This window comes from Leptosomus discolor, chromosome 3 (assembly GCF_034619465.1).
Source record: "Leptosomus discolor isolate bLepDis1 chromosome 3, bLepDis1.hap2, whole genome shotgun sequence".
Taxonomy (NCBI): Eukaryota; Metazoa; Chordata; class Aves; order Leptosomiformes; family Leptosomidae; genus Leptosomus; species Leptosomus discolor.
In genome coordinates this window covers 57,102,702-57,117,139 of record NC_141393.1, presented here as the reverse complement: position 1 = coordinate 57,117,139, position 14,438 = coordinate 57,102,702, and the positions used below count along the sequence as shown (strand labels likewise).

Genomic DNA, 14,438 nt, shown 5'->3' with positions numbered 1-14,438 from the left:
ATTCATTTATAATCACATCCAGATAGGCTTATACAGCTTTCCCCCCCCTTAAAGCAAAATCAGCATTAGCATAGCCTTACTTCGACTTGATCAGGGGATAAAATATTGTTTGACCATCAGCAGAAGTAGGTGGGCGTGTATTTCATGTGGCCTTCTGAAAGGGCTGGATTGACATTCGTTAGAGAGCCTTCATCAGTGCATCTCAAAGTAGGCGCTATGGTGCCTGCCCAGAAGAGACACTGTAAGCACAGCTATCTTAGAGTAAGGAATGAGAGTTACAGGAGAGGGTGGGAGGTTAAAGGAGTTGGTGAGAGTAACCCAGAAAGCATTTAAGATGGATGCAACCACAGCTCTTCTGCATTATATTAACGACTTTACAGGCTCCTGGGGGAATGAGGCTGCACAGCGCCCTGTGTCCCTCCTGTCTCTTCTTTCCTCCCCCAATTATTTATAAAAGGAATTATTTCGTTTCAGAGGGCCAAAAGAAATTAACACAGAGGTGCCAGATGTTACATTTTCTTGAATTCTTGAAATTCATGGGATGCTATGGTCAAATAGAAAGAAATCCAAGCTACTGCTTCCACCACAAGAGAGGCAGGAGCTCCTGTTCCCATACACACTTAAGCTGGCTGGTGACTGTGCACTCGCACAGGGCGGCTCTTTCAGCAGGAGTATTTTCAGCAGGAGGTTGTGGAGTCTCCTTCTCTGGAGACATTCAAAACCCACCTGGACATGTTCCTATGTGATCTACCCTAAGTGGTCCTGCTCTGGCAGGGGGGTTGCACTAGATGATCTTTTGAGGTCCCTTCCAACCCCTAACATTGTGTGATTCTGTGACTTTAGCCCCACTACTGGTTTTATCTGTAGTTAAATTTACACTTAACATCTGTAAAGCTGATTTAGTTGGTTTTTTTTTTTCCCCAGATTTTGTTTTGCTTTTTAAGTGAAACTTGTGCAGTTAGAAGTAAACCATATATGCCAAACACAGTAACTTATCATGGTGTAAGATTAAGTTATCTTAACATCTTCCACTATTCAGTATAGTGCCTTTTAGACTGTAAACTTGAAAAATGCAGACATCAGCTACCTGTGCAGAATCTACCTGCACCTGGAAGCATCTTGCTGCATACTTGCCAGAGAATAATGACCTTAAATGACTAAAATAAGATAGATCAGTCAAGCATGCAGTACATGCTGGATAATATTCAGTAGACAGTATCTGTGCGTGATTGCATGTCTTTGTAATTGACTTCCTGTCAATCACTTGAACCTAAGGCAATGCTCTTTATTTAAATATCTTTTGATATTTCCTTGACCTCATAAGGATTTTTTTTACTTCTGAAATATATTTTCCTGCTAGATTGTTAGCAAGAATAAGTTTTCAGATTTCCCTTACATGTAGTGGCTTCCACTGTAGTGATTCATCAGCTCCATTTCAGAGATTATTGAACAAACCCATATAAATAAAAGCATCTTTTAGATTGGCACAGTTCCTTTAATGATTGTTATGATTAACTGCTCTGCAGAAATTTTACGTATCAGGTCATTTAACATGGAAATGCTCAGCTTGATGTCGGAGTGGAGACCAGTGACGAGTGGTGTTCCTCAGGGATCGGTATTGGGACCGGTGCTGTTTAACATCTTTGTCAGTGACACGGACAGTGGGATTGAGTGCACCCTCAGCAAGTTTGCCGATGACCTCCAGTCGTGTGGTGAGGTCGACACGCTGGAGGGAAGAGATGCCGTCCAGAGGGACCTGGACAGGCTGGAGAGGTGGGCCCAGGCCAACCTCATGAAGTTTAACAAGGCCAAGTGTAAGGTCCTGCACCTGGGTCAAGGCAATCCCAAGCACAGATAGAGACTGGGCAATGAGTGAATTGAGGGCAGCCCTGCAGAGAAGGACTTGGTGGTGCTGGTGGATGAAAAACTGAATAGAAGCCAGCAACGTGCACTTGCAGCCCAGAAAGCCAGTCGCATCCTGGGCTGCATCAAGAGCACCGTGGGCAGCAGGTCGAGGGACGTGATTCTTCCCTTCTGCTCTGCTCTGGTGAGACCCCACCTGCAGTGCTGCGTCCAGCTCTGGGGCCCCCACCACAAGAAAGACATGGACCTGTTGGAGTGGATCCAGAGGAGGGTCACAAGGATGATCAGGGGGCTGGAGCACCTCCCCTGTGAGGAGGCTGAGAGAGTTGGGGTTGTTCAGCCTGGAGAAGAGAAGGCTCTTGGGAGACCTTATAGTGGCCTTCCAGTACTTAAAGGGGGCCTGCAGGAAAGGTGGGGAGGGACTCTTTGTCAGGGAGGGTAGTGATAGGACAAGGGGTAATGATTTCACACTGAAAGAGGGGAGATTTAGGTTAGACATTAGGAAGAAGTTCTTTACTGTGTGGATGGTGAGACACTGGCACAGGTTGCCCAGAGAAGCCGTGCCTGCCCCATCCCTGGCAGTGTTCAAGGCCAGGCTGGATGGGGCTTGGAGCAACATGGTCTAGTGGGAGGTGTCCCTGCCCATGGCAGGGGGGGGTTGGAACTAGGTGATCTTTAAGGTCCCTTCCAGCCCAAACCATTCTGTGATTCCATGATTCTATTCTATGAAAACGTGTTTGTGTATATGCGTGAGTTTGTGTAGGTAATGAAATGCATTTCAAAATACCACATTGTGTTTTTCTCCCAACTGAGACTTGCATGTTTATTTGTTAGAAAAGATTGTGACTATTTCAGTAAGTCACTCTGTGCCTGAAGAGAAGGCCCACACAGAAAGCCTTTGAGCGTACCAGGAAATGACTCCTTTGGCTCCTGCATAATTCTGAACCTAAAGCTGGTTTCATATCACTGTTATTGGTATTATTGAAAAGATTCTATAGCAATTAAATGACCTAAGACTCTTCAGTCACATTAAAGGTCCCGTGCATAGTGTTCTCCATAATATTTATGAAGCCTTTCTTACTCCTCATAGCTAACTAGCTTCTGTGCTCATTGTACAGGCGCTTGTTAAGACTGATCAGAGTGTAGCTGAGTGAAGATGCAGACCTGGATTCAAGGGAGTATTCTGAATGAAAAATGGTATCTTGCATTTATCTAGAAGCTAGGAAAAGGCTGACATTGCTACAGTCCTTCTTTAAAGGTGTTACCCACGGAGGTATGTCACGCGCTGCATTAGTAGCAGAGCCAGGAATAGAGCCCGAGTCTCTTCACAGCACCCACCTCCTCAAGCTGGGAGAAACTTGTTGTACCTTGCAGTCAGGAAGCAGAGACTGAGCCCTTGTAAGAAGGGTGATGTGTCACAGCCCAGTAACTTGTTTGTTCATTGTTTACAGAAGAGGGTAATAAAATGCAATGATGCCCAGCAAGGTGATCTGCATTGAAGGTTTTAGTATGTTGGGGGGGGCGTGGGGGGGGGGGCGTGGGTGGAAAGAAAGAGGGAGAGAAAGAAGAGATTCCTTGCATTCCAGAAACGTAGCCAGAGGCACCTGGCAGTGATTAGTGCAAAGGTTCACCCAACTTCAGATATAGGGGAAAAAAAAAGTAAAAAAAAAAAGAAGTGAACCAGTATAACTGTTTCCTGAGCATGTGCTGACAGAAATTCCCGTAGGGCAAGACCCAGAACAGAAACACGTGGCAAGAGATTGGGCGCTATCCAGAGACCAGATTAGCAGAGCTTTACACATCATTTTTAATATTATGGGAAGAGATGAAAATCAGTGTTAATTTTTTTTTTTTCCATTTAAAAAAAAATAATCTCCTGGTCCTGGAACTGAACTGGACTTTCTCACAATATAAGTAACTATAATGCTTGGGGGAGAGATTTTATGAATGAAACGGTTGGCATGCTGGATTTTATGGTAGAACCCGGTTTCATGGAAAATATCCAGTTTTGTGAGTAGCTGCAATACTGTACAAGTCACTTAAGATAAAACATGGAGCTTCTTTGCTTTGTGCTTCTTGCTCTGGAGCTTTATGATACACTTTGCTTGATATTAATATGAGTGAAACATAATGCTCAAAGTCAAGATTGTTTGATGCGGCGGTACGCTATGAGCGAGAACTGTATTATAGAATGGTCTCATAAACCAGAATACACAAAAAAATTATTTGAGATAACGGACAGATGTTTTTCAGTCTGGATTTGGTTCTGTTTCCACTGAACTCAATGGGATATGGGTTGAGGTTCTTTGTCTAGCTGAGGAATCTGCCAATCAAGCCATCACTTCATAAAAAAAAAAAACAGCAGACAGCTTTCATATTGGAAACATCCCTATCTTAGATATTTCTGTTTCACCATTGCATTTCATTCCCACTTACTCAAGAATCTTAGTTCAAATTCATTTTCATTATTTTCAATTTTCAATTCCTTTCAATGTTTACTAATTAAGTATACTGTGTGTAGGTTTTGACAGTCAAGACATGATCAACTAGGTCGTTAAAAAGCTCATCTTAAACTAGCTCAAAATCTGGCTTTACAATTTCTTACTCTGTGTTAATTTGTCCAGGAACTGCTGTTGAACAAAGGCTAAAGCAGAGTGTAAATCTGTTTCTTACTCAGAGTAAGTACTGTCGATGAATATAGAAAACATTCATCTGGACATCTTGACAGAAAGATCAGAAAAAATCCATGTCAATGTGAATTTATTTTTTCATTCTTTATGTTGCACTAATACTGGAACAGGACATTTGGTGTGCATTGTGAAAGTACACAAACCCGTATACACCACTGCCGGCTTTGGGAGGCTGAAAGTGGAGGCAGGACAAATAATCCTAAAACAAGGTAATGGCACTTGTAGCCTCTTAGATGTCTTTTCTATAGATCGCTGCTAGCACATGGCATACCTAGATAGTTCCCTCACATAGGCCTTATTAAAATTTAATATGAACTTTCACCATCCAAAATATATTGTTAAAACATGATCACAAGAAAATCTATGTAAAAGTCTTACTGTGATTTCTGTTTGAGATTCCTAAAGGCATGCATATGCACTTTATAAAATGAGCAAGAAGACAGATTAATATTGTCTATGTTTTGACTTTTAATTTTCTTTTTTAAAAAATCCTTCTGTTAAGATGGAGATTTCTGAGCGTTCCCGTTGATGTGAGTGACAAATGCTTTGCAGTAGAAGTGAGGGATTGGCTCATTGTCTATGTCTAACACTTGGTTTAATGACTTCTTGTGGGTAGTATCCCATCTGACTTCAAGAGCTTCCCGTAGGAAGGGCTGTGAAGCCGAGTATTGTCAGATGTTGTTTAGCATGGTGCAGAAACGTGCGCAGTGTCACAGACAAGGTACGTTACCGAGTTCGGATCAGTTCTTCCGATAGTTTCCTGTCGGTTGTGCGGATGAAGGTATCACATAAACAAGATTTTTCTGATTAGTTCTTTTACTTAATTGCCTACTGATGCATCCTCAGGAGAGGAATGCATTAGCTTTGCAATTCCACCTGAAATCATGGGCCCCTCCAGACTAGCATTATGTCTTCAGCGCCATCCTACACATGGTGCTTCAAAGGGAATTCAAAAAAACCCACAATACCTGGTCAATCATACGAAGTTGTATGATGAGTGAAGAGAGAGAATTCCTCTCTGCCTCCTTGGGCGATCAGTTTACATCCTGACACACAAGGTTTGGTTACTCCTCACTTAGCATGGAAATGTTGGGTTTGGCCATTAACTTACTCAGTCCCTTTATAAAAAACCAGGTATTTTGTTTGATTCTGTCACTTTCTGTGGCTACGAATGCCACAGGCCAGGGCATGCTGTGTCAGCAAAATGTTCTATTTGGTTTGAGCTGACCTGCTTCTCTCTGTGGTCATACCCTGTTGCTCCTGTGTCTTGCACAGGCTGGAGAGGAGGCTGGCTGCTCCATTGCACCCTCATAATCTGAAAAACTTGTTTTAAATTCTCTTCTTTCAGTGACATGCTTCTAGCTTTGGCAGTTTCACTTGTAAGAAAACCCTGTCTTACTATTCTAGTCTATCTTCAGCTGTTTTTAACTCCCACAATAACTTAATGCATGAAAACTGAGTTGGTTTTACCACTATGTAATACATGGTCATTAATAAGTAGATTCTTACTGCATCCAACTGTGTGGTTCCGTTTCTGTTATTATCACTGCTCAAGAAAGTTGCACGTTACTCCTACCACACCGCTGTTCCCAAAAGGCACTGTAAGTTCAAAACCAGCCAGGAGGCGTAAGGAACGTAGACTCTTGGTGCACAGCCCTCTGTATGATGGGGATTGAGAAGCGCCTACTGTCATAAGGTCTGAAGTCACCAAAAAGAATCTTCAGGTGAAAAAGCTTTCCTACTTGCATCGTATATTACATACGGCAAAGTTTTTAGCAGTCGCAGTTCATCAGTAGGCAAGTGGAAATCTGCTGGATTCAGAGAGGGCTTGCCAGTAACTTCGTTAGTGTCTGTGGCAGGTAATGGCTAGGAACAAGGTGGGTGCCTGGTCAACAGGTGACCTTTCACATCAGGGACGTATGGTTTCTGGTAACAGAGTAGTAAAAGCCATGCAGTGGGTTAATTTGTTGTTTGAATGACAAAGTGTTTTGCCATCAAGCGTCCTTGTACGACAGGGTGGACTATATCAATAGTCAGACTGCATCAGCAGTGCAAGCGATCTGTAAGGACTGGTGATTCTTCTGAGCTTTGTCACATGGTTGGGGAGATAGCAAAAGGATTTGTGCTCCTGAGCAGAAATATTCCATCTAGTCAGGAGCCCTCAAATTTAATAAATTAAGGAAGGATAAGCATTTTTTTTACATGTGTGAGTGTATTTATTTATATATCTCTCTCTATAGCTATACATAGGCACAGCTACATATTAAAAGGCCCCAAAAGGACCTGCAAATTTACTGAATTATACAAGTTACAATTAAAGTAAAATATATGGTATATATTTATTATTAATATGCAAACCAAAGCCAACTGTGGTTGTAGAACAGTATTAACAGGAAACATCCAGGCTATTAGTTATTGAAACATATATGCCTGAGCTACTACCTGGGAATATTTAATGTATCCAGCTGAGTTCCTGGTGTGAGTATTTTGGTTTCTCTTCTTCCTCATAGAAGGCATCTCCTTTTAAGCTCTTTTCTGTTGCTAATGCATTATCTATTTAATTTATATTGGGAATGATTCCTCCTCTCCTTTTAACAACCCCAGTATCACAGCAACCTAATTAGTAGGCAGATATTCAGGAGAGAATCTAAAACACAGTGCTGGGAACTGAACAGTTAGCTCATGAAAAAACTCCCCTTGAGGGTGCCAGAGCACATTCACATGCGCACACACACACACAATATTTTAGGGACCAGCTCGAGCTGTAGGCATTGTGATGAATATTTTAAGGAGACCAATCCCCATGTTGGCCACTCATGCTAATATAGCCAGATTTTTCGGCTAAGCAAAGCTCTTTCCTAGCTAAAAACTGTGCCTTGTGGGAAACAGGTTACATTCCCTGTTCAGGAGAGACTGAGCAGAACGTAGTAGATTTTACGGTGACCTGCTCAACTGTATGGAACACTTTTCATGCAGAGGAGGCAGCAGTGGTCAAGTGTTACACGGAGCTTTCAGGGTTTCAGCCGAGGTTGCTGTGCTATAATAAGTTCCTAGGATACTGGCTGCCCGCTGACAGCTATGTTTGCCGAGCTCCCGCCCCGTGACAGCAGTGCTGAGTGGGAGCAGTGAGCTGGCAGCTCTGTGCGAGCTCAGCTCACCTCGCAGGAGCAGGGCCCCGCACACCTCTGCACACCTCCTGCCTCGCGGGGCGCGTCTCACCGGCTCTTAACCAGGGACTTCAGAGGCTTTGAGGCACAAACACCATCAGAGCTGTTGAGCGCACACCTAGGAAAAACAGCAATGCCAGAGAGCTGCTTTAAAAATAACAATGAAAACTGTTAAAGTCTTATCACATGGTTAAGATTTAAATAGCCTCTGGGAGTAGTTAAACTGGGTAGAGAAGCTGGGGTTTTCAGTATTCCCACAGCTGGACACCTTAAATGTACCGGGTTTTTTGACATGCATTTAAAAATGCGATTATTCGACCATCCTAACAAAGCGCTCGACAGCGCAGCCCGGCAGACCTCGATGGGGTGCTGCATTTCCCAGCAGCAGCCAGGACAAGGCATGTCAAGAGAAGGCAGAGGAAACCCAGCACAGGTGGTTGCAGAGCACTCGCACACCAGAAGTATTTTCCTCCCACATTCAGAGTGGTTTCTGGCTCATCCAGGCTGTGGAGTTTTCAGTACATCTTTTGTTTCTCTGTTAAACGTGCCTGTGGTCATTATGCATATAAATGTCACTATCATGATCTCTCGTAGCTATTAGTTGAAAACACTGCAATGTTTTTAACCTCCTTTCAGATAGACGCATTTCCAGGCTTCTAACAGCCTTTCTGGCATGCCAAGGACAATGGCTCAATGTGCGCCGTTTGAAGGGGCTGGCGACCACTTTGTAATTTGTGGTTGCCCTTTGCCGGCACTCGCCTGCAGCCTTGGAAGAGACCGAAGCAAAGGCTTTTCTGTAGGTCCGCGCAGATAGTGCCAACCCCCATCTTCATTGTTGACCGCAAGACACGCATTTGAGAGCCTTCGCAGAAGATACTGCTTGTAGCTGGGCTGCACAACAGCTCGTTTGTGTTAAACTATTTCTCTACTGAGACCTTTGAGGAAAAACTACAGCCCCATGGGAGCTGACCTTAGCGTTTAGCTGCTTCTTAGCAAATAAACTCGGTGGTTTTCCCCACTCCAGCATCTGCTCTTCAGTTCAGACACCAGAGAGCACATTCTGTCCCTGACCTGAAGAGGGCCCCTGCATTCCCCCCCGGCCCTTTTCAGCACCTCTGCAGCCCCAGGCCGTTACCCTCCGGCAGGGCAAGGGCCAGCCCAGCTTTGTGGCTGAGCTCTTTTTAATATGCACTTCAAACAAAAACTAGACAAATAAGATTTTTTTGTTTGCATGTTGTGTTTTAAAATTCAACTTTAGCCCTCTCTATTGCTGGTCATCGCTTATTGGGAGTGTGTTCTCTTTCTCTCGAAAAATACATTTTCCGGTTCTTACGCATTTGGCTCGAAAATATCCTTGCCTTCACCCATTAAACAATACTGGTTTAATTCTTCAGTTTAGTTTGGGGATATTCAGTCTCTGCAGTTTGTATTATATGCTTTATTTTCCTGCTTTGGGAGGTGGAATTATTTCAGCATAGGATGGGCTTTGACTGGTTGATTTATTTAAGCCCCTTTTAATCGAGTGTCACTGTGACAGCTTTTGGCAGTGTTCCTCGGCCTCTCATGTTAAATTTGATTAAGCTGTTGTCACCATTAATTCACAGTTAGTCTGTATTTACCTCTTGAACACTCCCATGTAGTGCTTAGCCCTAAGTCAAGCATAGCCTCGCTCACCAGGTTTAATCCTAACTGCTCCAAGGAGCAGTCATGTAAACTGGTGAGGAACTGCTATTGCAATTCACGGTTTATGGTGTTTGAACAGCTAGTGCAGTGGTAGAGGAAGACACCAGTGATAGATTTAACCTGGTTTTTAGTTGCTTCTTCTGTACCTGCAATGGTTTGTGCTCAATATTTTTTTCCAGCTAGGTGACATGTATAATATTCCACAGGGGTGTTTTTATTTCTGCGCCTCAGGACCTGTAGCTGTGAAGGTTCAGCTGGGTGGCTCTCGAATAGACAGGTGGTTGTTCTGGCATCTGAAGGTTCTAGCGCTGCTCAAATTGCTGCTTCTTATGTTTAGCAAAAGCTCCAGAGGCAGCAGAGTATATGGTCAACATATGGTCCACACAGCCTGCACATTTGACAGTGTACCACTGGGCTGTGGAGCAAAGGGCCGCTTGTCACAGCTGCCGTAGGAAGGTGAAAGATCCAGCTTCTACCTACGTGCTTGTTTAGAGGATTAGTTTAATGCAGCTCTAAAAGAGGCCTGTACTTGAATGTCCAGGGGTGTGGTCCCATCTTCTGCACCATGCCACTTTTCTGGCTGTAAATGGCCAAAAGACAGTTCTCTGGCAAAGGGTTCGTCCCTTCTGGGCCAGCGGCTGTACCAGCCCTTGGTGGGACAGTCGCGTTGTGGCAGGCAAAAGCACTGAAGCGTCTCTGCTCCACCGGTGGCAGCGGCTGCCTGGGGACTTCATGGAAGTGAGTTAGTGAGGCTCCTGCTGAGCTGCTGCAGCTCGTTATGGGAGTGATGGGTCAGGGTCTGTTCCCCAAGCGAGTGGGACTGCCCCAGTGCTCCTGTGCTGGCCCCAGTCCTGGACGTCTCAGGGGAATTTTCCATCTCTCAGGTACAACCACTTCTTAGTTTTCCACTGCACAGTGCTGCCACAAGCAAACACTTACTCAGGCTTTTTCTTTGAAAGGATGGTACTGTCTGTTGCAGTAAAAGCTGTATTTCTAAGTCTAAAAAATTACATGAGGAATAACTGAAACTAGTGCTTTGCTTTGCTTTGCTTTGGCTGAAACTTGGGTGTAAAGCTTTACCCCGTTACAGCTATGAAGGCACTTGAACAATTTACTTGCATTTACTCACTCTAACTACATTCTCCACCTGCACTTCTGTTTTCTGGACGTGTTTCTCGGCTCACGAAATTTTAAATTAAAACTGAGCTGTGTCGAAGTTCCCTACTGAGGAGCGGTGTCATTTTGATCCCGTCATTATGGCTAGTGCAGGAAGTCAATGTAAAGGAACAGAAATCTTTTCTAACTCCATTTCCTTCTAATGAATACCTGAAAGCAGCACTGCATTGTTACCTTTTTTTAACAATATAATTTCTACCTGCAAAATAAACATCCCTATAGTTTGGCCATCCTGGAAACAAGGCCTTTCAAGTATTTCACTTTCCCATATTGTGATGTGATAGCTAAAGTTTTTTTGTATTTTCTTTTTCTAGGCTTGCTCCCAACATAATCTCTCCACTTGTCAGCCCTCTGAAAGCATTAGTTCCACCTTCCCTATTGCAGAAACACGGCTCTCCGTCATCACACAGCCAGTCACCAAACGGGCAGCAATTTTCTGGAATACCAAATAGACCATACGCTCAATTTCAAAACCAGTCCGTACAGCAGGGATCTCAAGGTAACTCTTCCCTCTTTCTTTTTTTTTTTATTTGTTAGCTTTCCTAATTCCTACCTGGGGAGAATTTATTTCACTTTTTGCATTTTTGGCCAATACTGTGTTATGAAGGGACTTACAGCACTTCTGTGGGAACTCCACTTTTTAAAGTGGCTTGATATATATACAGAGCAAAATTTTCAGACGGGTTCATGCTGTGATGTTACCATAATGGGGAAAGCTATCACAACAGCAGATTTACTGTGTTTATTCAGGTTTTTCAGTAGATGGCTACTGGCTATGCACCTCACCTGACTGGTCATCCAGCCTTCCATCAGCCTGAGAGAGTGGCCCTGCCAAAGCAAGAGCCATCTAGTCCCAAAATACATGGACTCAGGCACACCATGGCTATGTCCTGCTCAGTCCCCTGATAGTGGTGCACTAGACGTGAGCTTAGACAAAGAAAAAATAGGTTGCTATTTATTACTTGGAAGTTTGGCATCTGTAGTATTTTATATAATAATAATATGCAAAGGCACTCTGTACAACTATAGAGTGCTGGTGTGATTTGAGGACAGGGATGGGAGCAGCTAAGCAGCTGTCCCACTGCTTAATTTAACATTTTTCGTTTGGAATTACGCAGCCTTTTTAATTGGGACCTTATTTACCTATTCCGGAGTTCTGCTGTGGGAACTAATCAATGTTTCTGCAATTTTTGAGGTATAAATTAGCAAGAGATACTATTATCGCAGATTCTTCCAGTAACAGGGGCTTGCATATTTGAGAAATATGGCCTATAATCCAGATGGTATGCAGTTTAAGTGTGGTAAATATTCACAATAGTGTGCAGCACATCTGTCTGGCTGCAAGTATAACCAAGCGTATCAGTTTATACAGGCAGATAACCAGCTTTTTGAAACTCTTTTCACAGCTGTACTGTCATTTGTATAAAGTCATTTTTGGCTGGAAAAGTAGCACATGTGGTCTGTTTAGCAGTGGGCAAAACAGGAGGTTTGCTTTCTCTCAATATAGGCTAAGGCTAGGTCTGAGGCATGGGAGCCGAACACAGACCCAGTGAGCAGTTCACAGCTGTGGTGGGGTTCAGTATCCCAACAGTTCCCTCTGCTTTCCATTCTCTTAGGAGTATTTTTGCTTTTTGGTTGGACTGACTTAATCTGAAAAGTTAAAGCGCGTTATATGAAATGATTTGTACTGAAGGAAAAACTAACTCAACCTGATGCTCAACAGATTATTCAATTTTAAAAGTTTAACTCTGTAAGGGAAAAGTGGCAGATTTATGATAGCATATAATGATATATGATTATGTTACTATAATGAGCTAAATAAGTACAAACCACAAGAGGAAAGTTTAGCAGCTCATTACTATGGCAGAAACAAATGCATAGACAGAACAAGTTTTGAACCACTTAAATAAATTGACGTTATTCCTTAAGAAAACCACATTTCCTTTTGAATGAATTGTTGCTTTCTAAGTGTTATGTCGTGTGGTTTTGAAAAAGCAATAATTTTCCACTTTGGCCAAATGTTGAAGTATGATTATAAATTCATTATGGAAATGGTCATTCAAAAATCAATTTTGATTAGCAGCCTTTGAAATCAATTGATCTGTAACCTGTACTTAGCTGTACTTGCTCTACATCTTTTTTACATCTCAGTTCATTAAGAGCCCATTTTTCTAATGGGAATCTGTGGTAATTTGGGAGTTTTGAATTTTTGCCGAAAAAAGGAACACTAGGTAAGTCTAGCTGTAGGACTGGGCGTCTGTATAGAAGCATATACACATTGTGGATTTGGAATTTTTAGAAGACAGCAAGCTTCGTCAGGCTGGTAGCAGAAATATTGATAATGAAAGAATAAGCTGACATTATTTATATGTTTAAACCTAGTCATAGTAAGATCACATGGAAATTATTACATGCTGAAAGAATCTGGCAGGCAGTGGAACCCTGTAGTTATTTATACCTGACATGATTTCTTGTCAGAAATTTTATGGAATTTGAAAAGCTGAGATTTATTTGCACATACATGTAAATGACATGACATAACAAGATGGCATTTAATAGGCATATTCCAATTATTTGCTCATTACATCATTCATTTTAAAGCTGCTTGAAGTTTTCTAGGCCGTGCCTTAGAGAAACAGAGGCAGCCAGTGCGCTATGTGAAGTGGCTAACTGCAGCTTTTCTGTCACAAATTATTTCAAAGCAAAATTTTAAATAAATGTTATGTTTGGAACTCAGTTTATTCCTTTATTAACTGTTATATTTCTACATCTACTGTACATAAAACATTTAATAGTAATCATTTAAACTGACAGGACATTTAGTGAATTATTCATTTGAAAATTAACCTCAGAAAATTTTTGACTTAAAGCAAAACTGAAGGAAAACCTGAAATCCACGTGGAAAAAAAAAATACTGGTGAAACTCTTGTTGCCAAATGGGTACTACGCTTTTGCTGTCCTAGAAGGAGCAGGGATTTTTGCACCAGACAAGCCTTCTTGCTTGCTTCATATTTTAACCACTGAAGGGAGTCTTTTTTAAGAACTTGTAAAAAATGTTCCATGTTTAGTTTACTGTAATCAACCATATGTGGTTGTTAATTGAACCACTGGTAATGGGATTTTAATCATATCTTAATTCCTAATACTTTCTGTGTAAATCTCAATGGCATGGACCAAAAGCACCTTTGTTTCATACTGCACATCTTGAAAATGTATAAATGCAGTAAAGCTCTCTGGCTTGTGTTGCATATGCAAATCAAACATTGTATTGCCTGCAAGCAACAAGTTTCATTTCCTGTGGTTGTGTAAAATGAATGAAACCTTATCTGGCAACAGCACCCGTTGTTACAAAAGTCCTTGTGGTTGCTTTAACTGACACAGCCTTTCCATCTCTCATCTAATTACCTTGGTTTTCGGGAACACTTAGCATTTAAACAAGCTGGCAATTTTCCTTTTTTAATAGTGTAAAAGATGCTTGAGGCTCAGATCCTCTGGAACAGACTGACTGGCCTCTTGAGCCATGCCAGGCTACTGAAGGCCATCAGCAAGAGCCAACCTACCTGGTACCAAAAGAAACTCTCTGATCGTGCCTCTGAAGCAGCGGGTGGGAGTATAGAAAGTACATAAAAAGGTCATGAAAAAAATCTTACTGACATAGCAGCTCACTGATCCTACAGTCCTTCAGCCTGGAGGTATGCAATTTCAGTCACTCGAAGACTTATTTCCACCTTCCGAGATGAACATTCAGCTGGCTACATTTTGAAGTACAGCTTTTAATGCTGCAAGCACAATTCTTCCTACCCAAGAGTTGTTTCATGCCCAGTTTAAGTGCAGGGAGCATCACCTGATCACTGCAGAT

The 14,438-nt window shown here is 42.4% G+C and overlaps 1 protein-coding gene across 1 annotated transcript in view; it reads left to right on the top strand.

The window, feature by feature from the left end:
• GLIS1 (GLIS family zinc finger 1) overlaps positions 1-14,438 on the top strand; it is a 205,284-nt gene that overhangs the window by 183,089 nt on the left and 7,757 nt on the right. The window contains exon 8 of the mRNA XM_086462927.1: positions 10,894-11,078. Within this exon, the coding sequence (XP_086319053.1) occupies positions 10,894-11,078 (185 nt within the window). The remainder of the gene's footprint in view (positions 1-10,893; positions 11,079-14,438) is intronic.